The sequence below is a fragment of the Wickerhamomyces anomalus genome (assembly GCF_001661255.1).
Source record: "Wickerhamomyces anomalus NRRL Y-366-8 unplaced genomic scaffold WICANscaffold_7, whole genome shotgun sequence".
Classification (NCBI taxonomy): domain Eukaryota; kingdom Fungi; phylum Ascomycota; class Saccharomycetes; order Phaffomycetales; family Wickerhamomycetaceae; genus Hansenula; species Hansenula anomala.
In genome coordinates, this window is record NW_017567116.1 from 852,495 (window position 1) to 861,235 (window position 8,741).

Genomic DNA, 8,741 nt, shown 5'->3' on the forward strand with positions numbered 1-8,741 from the left:
ATTAATTAATAAGACTAATTTAATCTTCCACTGAAGCATACAACTATTGCATCAAGTACCTTTGGGCATTGACAAGTATTCTTCGACAATATTATTGATTATCAAAAAGGACATTAAATGACCAGTTAGATTATCCAATGTTGAGTTTATCGAATCTGGTTTCAATATCTGGAAACCCTTTAAACAATTGGAATTTGAGAAGAGACCGTTCAATTAATATCAAAGTCAATAAACTGAATTCCTTTGACTTGAACTGATCAATCAATAAGTGGCTTAGTTGTGCAAGACTTTTCTTTTTCGAATATTAAATGATAAAGCTGAAGTTGAACTTTGAGATCATATATAACCCAATAAATCAGCCAGCTTGGTGTAGTTTGATGAGTATTAATTTAGACATTATTTGGATTTCAAAACTTTTCGAAAAGTGTAGACTTCTTATTTTGTTCAAGACTCACCCCGTAATGAACAGGATCTAATAGACCTTGAAAGTTACCTGTACTGACTTCCAAGAGTGTCCAACTGAATCTCTCTGTAATAAGTCCAAGTGACTCTTGAATTGGCTTATAAAGGTCCACTAAGGTGCACAACATAATTGAAGCTCTTAAGCAGCATCAATGAAATTGAGAGCAATAATCTTGAACTTATAACTTGATCAAGCTAACATAATTCGAATCACCGCACTGCTATCCATTTTCAATAAGTCAGTTGCTTGAACATATCAGAAGCACCAATTGATTATCTTTTTTCTCCAGAAGTCAAGCACAGTTGGGCGATGCTTTAGTTGATTAATATTCTAATTTTCAAAAACCCTTTTTGTTCCCATCAAGATTCAAAAGTCAACACCAATCTCATACTCTATTCCAACCATCAAAACAAGTTTTCTGCACCTGAACAATAGAAGTGTAATGTAGATGTCAAAACTTTATCTTGGGAATTACCTTCTATTTATGTGATGGAAGCTTTCTTTGGCATGTTGAAGAAATTCTGACTCCAGTTTGACCTCGACTTTGACTCGCCTATGCCATAGGTACTGTAGACAACTTGACTCCTCCTTGCCTTATCAGTGATGGCCATAAGCATCAAGTGCATAAAGTGTCAAGCAAAGAAGAGCTCTACATAATCATCTTGACACAATTATTTAGTCTGTTTTCAACCAATTCTTCCACTAGCATCAATTATTGAAATGTAGTTGAAGGTTATAAGAATGGTAGATGTAAATGAGCTTGATTAGACCCCTCCTTGAGTTCGCGAATGGTCTGAAAAGGACCCTTTGGGGACGAAGCCTTCCAAAAAATTCACTCTAGGCTTGAAAGCCCCAGCCTAGGATTGTTTTTTCGTTATTTTTCCAATCGTTCAGGAACAACTTGGCCATTGCTCATCACTTTTCATGTCAAATTTCACCAACTATTTTAGCCTACGACTTGTACAACAACCACAACAACATACTACACAAGTACCAACTCTTTTACCATCTTCAACCCTTTGGTTAGCATCGTGTGGATATTCCTCCCACGCACATTCAGATGGACCATAAGAATGGTCACCGTCAAAGGGCTTCACCTGGTGCCGAATCACTTTTTACAAGTGCATGGAACGGCCTTAATTATACAGCTTAGAGAATCTTCCGCCTAACTCTCCCTTTAAAGTTCTGCCTAGAACACCTAACTCTTTTCCAAGCTCTAGGCAAGGCTCTGCCTAGCACAGTATCAGCCTAACGGGCCGTGCTCCTTCTAAAATTTCTTTTTCGCGCTCAAACACGGCATCACCAGAAAACCGTTGAACTTTAGTGGGCCTACCGCCTGATGAGAGGCACCGAACACATACAATTTTTCTCATTTCTAGGTGAACTGAATAAACTTGTACATTTTGAATGAACGGTTCAAATTCAATTCAAATGATTCTATTTGATGAATTTTTGATTATCTTTGTTTTGCCGTCTATTTGATTGTGCACAAAACCTAATCAATTCGCTTCCATCATTATTAACGTACTGTAATCGCTTACAACAGGCACCATTTTAAAAGTTTTTCCTTTCAAGATTATGCTACACGCTACATGAAGCAATGGAAAAATCTCCTCATGATTGATTTCCCAAAAAAAATTTACTACAACTACGACGTTTCTTTTTCATGTACCAGACATATATATCTGATTACTATTCCTCGAAAAAAATTAAAACTCTTTCTACACATACTTCCTCAAAGGTCTACAAACTTTACACTCACTCATTCGAGTTTAACTAAACAAATTCAATCTTACATTCCTTTGGATAACATTCATCATGGTTGATAATATCAAAAAGGGAGGTGTGGATATTTATCCAGAAGTTTCAGATAAAGCTGAAAGTTCAAGTTTTCAAGAAGCTCATTTTGTCAACTACAACAATTCAAATGAAAGTAAATGGCAAAAATTCAAAGACTCTTTTAAAAGATTAGAAGATGACATTGACCCAAATTTATCAGAAGCTGAAAAAGCTGAAATTAGACGTTATAGAAATGAAGGTGAGAAATTAAATAAATCTTTGAAAACTCGTCATATGATTTTAATTGCCATCGCAACTGGTATTGGTACAGGTTTATTAGTTGGTTCTGGTTCTTCTCTTAATAAGGGTGGTCCAGCTGGTTTAATTATTGGTACTGTTATTGTCGGTTCTATGTTGGTCAACGTTATGGAAGCTGCTGGTGAAATGGCTTTAACTTATGGTGATTTAACTGGTGGGTTCAACGCTTATACGTCATTCTTGGTTGATGAATCATTCGCTTTTGCTGTTTCTTGGAATTACTGTATTCAATGGTTATGTGTCATGCCATTAGAATTGGTTACTGCTTCAATGACTATTAAATATTGGACTACTACTATTAATCCTGATGCTTTTGTTGCAATTTTCTATGTTTTGATCGTTGTCATTAACTTTGCTGGTTCAGCAGGTTATGGTGAAGCTGAATTCTTCTTCAACTCTGCTAAATCTTTAATGCTTGTTGGTTTCATCATTTTATCAATCATTCTTTCAGTTGGTGGTGCTGGTGATCATCATTATTATGGTGCTCATTACTGGCACGATCCAGGTGCATTTGCCAATTCATTCAAAGGTGTGTGTGCTGTGTTAATCAACATGGCTTTCGCTTTAGGTTGTACCGAAGCTAATGCATTTATGAGTTCTGAAGCTAAAAACCCACGTCGTGCTATTCCATCAGCTACAAAACAAGTTGTCTATAAAGTTGTTTTCTTCTTTATCGTTCCATTATTTTTGATTGGTTTATTAGTTCCATACAATTCACCAGAATTATTAGGTTCAAGTGGTTCAAAAACACATGCTTCACCATTCGTTATTGCTGTTTCTAAAGTTAAAGTTGTCCCACATATTGTCAATGCTGTTATCTTGTTGGCTGTTTTATCTGTTGGTAACTCTGCTTTATTCATTGCATCCCGTACTTTACAATCTTTGGCTGAACAAGGTTTTGCCCCATCATGGTTCAACTACATTGACAGAACTGGTAAACCATTAAGAGCTTTGGCTGTTTCATCTATCATTGGGTTATTCTCATTCATTGCTGCCTACGATAAACAAGAAACTGTTTTCAATTGGTTATTGTCCATTTCCGGTTTATCTCAAATCTTTACATGGACTGGTATTTGTCTAGGTCACATTAGATTCAGAGCAGCTTTCAAAGCTCAAGGTTATTCAACTAACGAATTAGGTTACAAGTCTAAAACTGGTGTCTGGGGTTCAATTTATGGTGTTGTCATCAATTTTTTAATTTTAATTGCTCAATTCTGGATTGCATTATGGCCAATCGGTGGTGATGGTAAAGCTAATGCTAACAGTTTCTTCCAAAACTATTTAGGTGCAGTTGTTGCCCTCGTGTTTTATGTTGCTCATAAACTATGGCACAGAAACTGGAAATTATGGATCCCAGCTGACCAAATTGATTTACGTAAAGGTAGAAAGATTTTTGATGCTGATGTTCTTGCTCAAGAAGATATGGAAGAAACTCAAAGAATCAAAAACTCTCCATTCTATGTTAGAGCTTATCATTTCTGGTGTTAATTTGTCTTCATTATGACAAGGTTTTAATCAGACCGTGTACACGTTCTTATGTCTTTTGCATCATATCATGATTCTTATGATTTTTAATTGTTGTGTTTTTTTTTATATATTATTTTGGTTGTTGTACTTTTATCATTTGATTTGCATATATGAGGGTTAAGCTGAATTGTTATACATCAACATATCTATCTATGATCAATTTGATCATTTAGTGGGTAGGGTTGTACAAATAAATGGTTTTATCCTTCAACATTTTGAACGTTGTAGAACAAATGACAAGTTTAAGCACAGCAATTGAGACTATACCATGACTCTTATGTTTTCTCTTTCTTTACTAACTCAATAGATCAAACTGTTGATTGTTATTTCTCAACAAACGCATTCGCGGAATCTCATTGTCGCGATTTTTGCTCTGGAACGCGAAAAAAATAAAAAAAAATCAACAAGGTGGTGAAAAGATTTTGAGCATTTTCAGATACTTCCATCAAGATCAAAGGTTGTCGAGGCTTGAAACCGTATAATAATCATGTCATTCGCTTCAAGCTTTGGGAGTCTTTCCACCAGAAAGAATGTTCTAAGGATCTTGGTGGCTGTTGTGCTGTTTCAGTTGATCTTCAACTATCTATTACCTGAAAGAGTTAGTTCGCCATTAAATAAACCTACATTTGAAGAATCTATTCAGAGCAGTCAAGCTACTGGTAAACCAAAGCAACAAAAGATTGATTCAGAAGTAACCATACCAGTAATTGGTGGTCCGGAACCACCTTTCCATCCTGAGATAGAGCTTGCAGGATCAAAGATTGATGATAAGACTAAACAAGAACCAAAAGTGGATGATCTTTTGGGTAATCCATCATCTGGTGAGAAATTAGACGGTAAGATCAATGCTGAAGCTGAACCAAAGAAAGAACAACTGATACAAGAGCAAACTTTCTTTAGAAAAGCTGTTGATATTTTTTTGAAAAATAAGCCAGAAGGTATTGATAATGTTGAACTTAATGGCCAAGCACCTTCATATTATTATATTGATCTTCCAAATCCAACATTCACTATCGAATTTTTGGAACAATTTACTAAAATGTCTGAGGAGCAATTGAAAGAGTTGACAAAGAAACATACATCATTAAAGCAAGATATTTTGAAATTTGATTATCCTAAAGACACATTCAAAGGTAAAGGTATTGTTATGGTTGCTGGTGGTCCATTTCTAGGTACTGCTCTGACTTCTATAAGAGCTTTGAGAGAAACCGGCTCCAAGCTTCCTTTACAGCTAATGTTGACTTCTTTTGAAGAGTATGATAAAGATGTCTGTGAAACTTTGTTACCAAAATTGAACGGTAAATGTTTAATTATGGAAGAAATTGTCGGGTCTGAAACTTTCCAAGGTTTAAAATTACAAAAATATGAATTGAAAGTTTTGGGTTTGTTCTTATCAACTTTTGAAGAGGTCTTGTTGATGGATGCTGATAATTTGGCTGTTAAAGATCCTGATTATATTCTTGAATCAAAACCATACAAAGAATTTGGTTACATCATCTGGCCTGATTTCTGGAGACAGACAATTTCACCATACTTTTATAAGATCGCTGGTATTGATATTGGAGAACCTGTCAGAAAAGATGGTGTTGCTCCCGAAGAACCAAACAAACCTCGTTCCCAATCACAATTGTCAGATTTAGATGGTGCAATTCCAGATTCCACTTGTGAAGCTGGTCAATTGGCAATTAATAAAAAGTTACATCATAAATCGTTGTTGGCCACAGTTTACTATAACCTTTTTGGTTTTAGATTCTATTACCATTTATTAGGACAAGGTGCAGTTGGTATCGGTGATAAAGATACTTTTATTGCTGGTCTAACCGTGTTCAAGGAATCTTATTACTTCATGAAACAACGTCCGTTATTGTTTGGTTATGACCATAAAGATGGCTGGCAAGATACTACCATGGTTCAATATGATCCGGATCAAGATTATGAGTATTATCAAGCTGCTAAAGAATACCTAGTTAAAGAAGGTATCGATTCAAGAATTAATCTTTTCTTGAATTGGGAATACACAGGTGAATTGAAAAAGAAGATACATGAAGCTATCGGTAAAAAGAAACCAGAAGTTCAATTTTTACATATTCATTATCCAAAATTTAATGCTAAGAAAAATTTTGAAAATGGTGATTACGAGATTAATGGCCATGATAGAAGACAATTTGGTTCAAGAGAAAAAATTAAAAACGATTTACCATTAGATTGGGAATTAAAAATTTCCAGAATTTCTCAATGGTTAGCATGTGAATCAAAAGTTGTTCCAAAAGATTGGATGGTTGAAAATAAGCAACAATTTTGTGATAGAATTAGAAAGCATGTTGATTGGTTGAAAGAGACCAGTGATACTCCAGAGATGGCGGAACTAAAAGACTTGGGGGTATAGAGTACTTGCAATGTGACATTAATTTTTGTTTTTTTTTCAATCATGACTATTCGTTTATTCGTAGGCAAACTATACAACAGTTGTCTTTCTCATGAAGATTGCGCTTTCAATGCCTCTTGGACTGCCTTGTTCCACAAATCTCTTGTCTCTAATGCTAGTTTATTTCTTGTGTTTCTATGAGTTGCAGGGGTGCTGTTGAGTTTCATTTTGGATTTACAATAAAGCAAAAGCATGCTTGGAACTGGATAATTTGAAGTGAATTGGAAAAAAATGAATATCTGAGCTTGCTTTTCGAGCACTGACCCACACAATACCTTATTTTCACCTTTGCACGTATCGATATAAGTTTTCCATGGATTAGATTTCAGTTGAAAGTGATCAGTCTTTGGAGGATTGAAATCAAACTTGAAAGGTTTAGGAGTTTCAGGTTCTAAGCCCTCCTCTTCTGAGCCTTCTGATACTTCCTCTTCCCCTTCTGAGTTAGGCTCACCATAAATGTTCCCGTATTTATTGAACAGCTCCTCATATTCTTTCAAGTAAAGCTCCATATTAAAATGTGCCATGTTAGCAGATTCTTGAGCCAATTTAGCTTTATTAAACATTGCCTCAGCTATTGCGATTGACTCTCTATACTTTCTTTCAGCTTTCTCCAAGGCATCTTCAGCGGAAAGTTCAATTCTCTCTGCGATCTTATCAAAATCTTCACATTCATTGGTAAACTTTTCTCTATCTTCGTGACATTTCTCAGCTTCCTGTTGTAATTCACGGATTTTTTTATGAAAATCAGCTTTGGACATATGCTGCTCTTTGAAACGCGATTTTCTTGGTCTAGCAAATTCTCGTCTACCATTTTGCTGTGAGCCCGAGCTAGCATAATATTGTGGGTTAGACCACCCAGAGTTTGGGTAAGCAGATTGAGAGGCGGGCCTCTTTGCTTTTTTTCCTTCATTGCTGGGGAATAAGTTCTTCAATTCTTCAGACCTTTGCTTTAGTTTCTCTTTTCGAGCACGTTCAGCACTCTGTTTCTTCAGCACTTCCTCTCTTAATTTTCTAGCCTTCTCATCCCTTAGGGCTTGTTCTGCTCTCAACTTTTGCTCTTTCTCTTCATTAGCTCTCTCTTGCTCCTTCTTTTTCTGTTCCATTTTCTCTTTTCGTAGCTTTTCTTCTATTTTTCTCTTCTCTTCCTCTCTTCTTTTTTTAAGTACTTCTTCTTCTCTCTTTTGCTTTTCTCTAGCTTTTCTTTCCCTTTCTGCCTCTTGTACTTTAGCATCTTTTTCCGCTTGATTCTTCTTTCCAGATTCCTCTTTCATTCTTCTCAATTCAGCCTGTTCCATCTTTTGCTTTTTGGTACGCTCTTTCGCTATATGATTTTGGGTCACATGAGTTCTCTTATAAAACTTTTTATACCACTTGTCATATTCAGATTTTTTGGTGGGGTCTAACAGCACTTCATAGGCCCTATTAATGTTTTTGAAGATCACATCACCAGCTCCTTTACCTTTATCTGGGTGATAGATCAATGCAAGTTTCCTAAAGGCTTTCTTTATAGTAGAAGGATCAACATCAGAAATGTGAGAGGTGACTTCGATTTCTAAAGCAGTGTAGTAGTCTTCTTTTGCTTGAACAATCATAAGATCACCTTCAATGGAGTAAAATAGATATCATTTAAAGAGAACAACAAATTAAAAAAAAAATTTGAACTTGTATTCTCTGTTTTGAAATTTCTAGATCAATCGTTTTCGACATGGTCGGGACACTATTAGATCGCAGATCGCAGAACGAATTCGCGAAATGACAGAATATCCTCTACTGTGTGTATATAAGGTAATTCCGATGTTCTATTAATATACATATAATGTTACAATTAGTGGATTCTTGATTCTTCTTATAGTTGATGTGAAATGTTGAGTATTGATGAATTGTGCATAATTGGTTATTCTGGTTATGTAATACCTGACATTCCCCCCCTCATTTCTGAGTATTTATTGAATGTAATAATATTAAATATGATGAAACTTGATTTGGAACTATATTGTGTTGTCTTTTGTTAACCGGTGTTCAATTGGTTGTGATTGAATATGAAAGAATGAGTGAAGTACCTATAGATTTAAAAAGAAATGATTCTTGAATGGTGTGGAGGTTAATGTCTTTTGAATTTCAGGACCTGAGTATTTCTTGGTGAGAAAATCTGAGCAGTTTGAGATACCTGAAATATGATGGAATGTAACAATGTTATCTTCTTTGTAGCATTTAAGTTGTTTAAATCTA

At 35.4% G+C, this 8,741-nt stretch overlaps 3 protein-coding genes across 3 annotated transcripts; 2 read left to right on the top strand and 1 right to left on the bottom strand.

The window, feature by feature from the left end:
- Positions 1 to 2,281: 2,281 nt before the first annotated feature.
- On the top strand, positions 2,282 to 4,048 carry WICANDRAFT_36177 (amino acid permease; the record flags this gene model as incomplete). Its single annotated transcript, XM_019182404.1, has 1 exon — positions 2,282 to 4,048. The coding sequence occupies one exon, from the start codon at positions 2,282 to 2,284 to the stop codon at positions 4,046 to 4,048; it is 1,767 nt and encodes a 588-aa protein (XP_019036526.1).
- Positions 4,049 to 5,108: 1,060 nt separating this feature from the next.
- WICANDRAFT_22311 (alpha-mannosyltransferase) lies at positions 5,109 to 6,293 on the top strand (the record flags this gene model as incomplete). Its single annotated transcript, XM_019180938.1, has 1 exon — positions 5,109 to 6,293. A coding segment is annotated over one exon (1,185 nt), but the record flags the coding sequence as incomplete, so codon positions are not given.
- A 269-nt stretch (positions 6,294 to 6,562) lies between these two features.
- Positions 6,563 to 8,104, bottom strand: WICANDRAFT_65578 (uncharacterized protein; the record flags this gene model as incomplete). Its single annotated transcript, XM_019183940.1, has 1 exon — positions 6,563 to 8,104. The coding sequence occupies one exon, from the start codon at positions 8,102 to 8,104 to the stop codon at positions 6,563 to 6,565; it is 1,542 nt and encodes a 513-aa protein (XP_019036528.1).
- Positions 8,105 to 8,741: the final 637 nt, after the last annotated feature.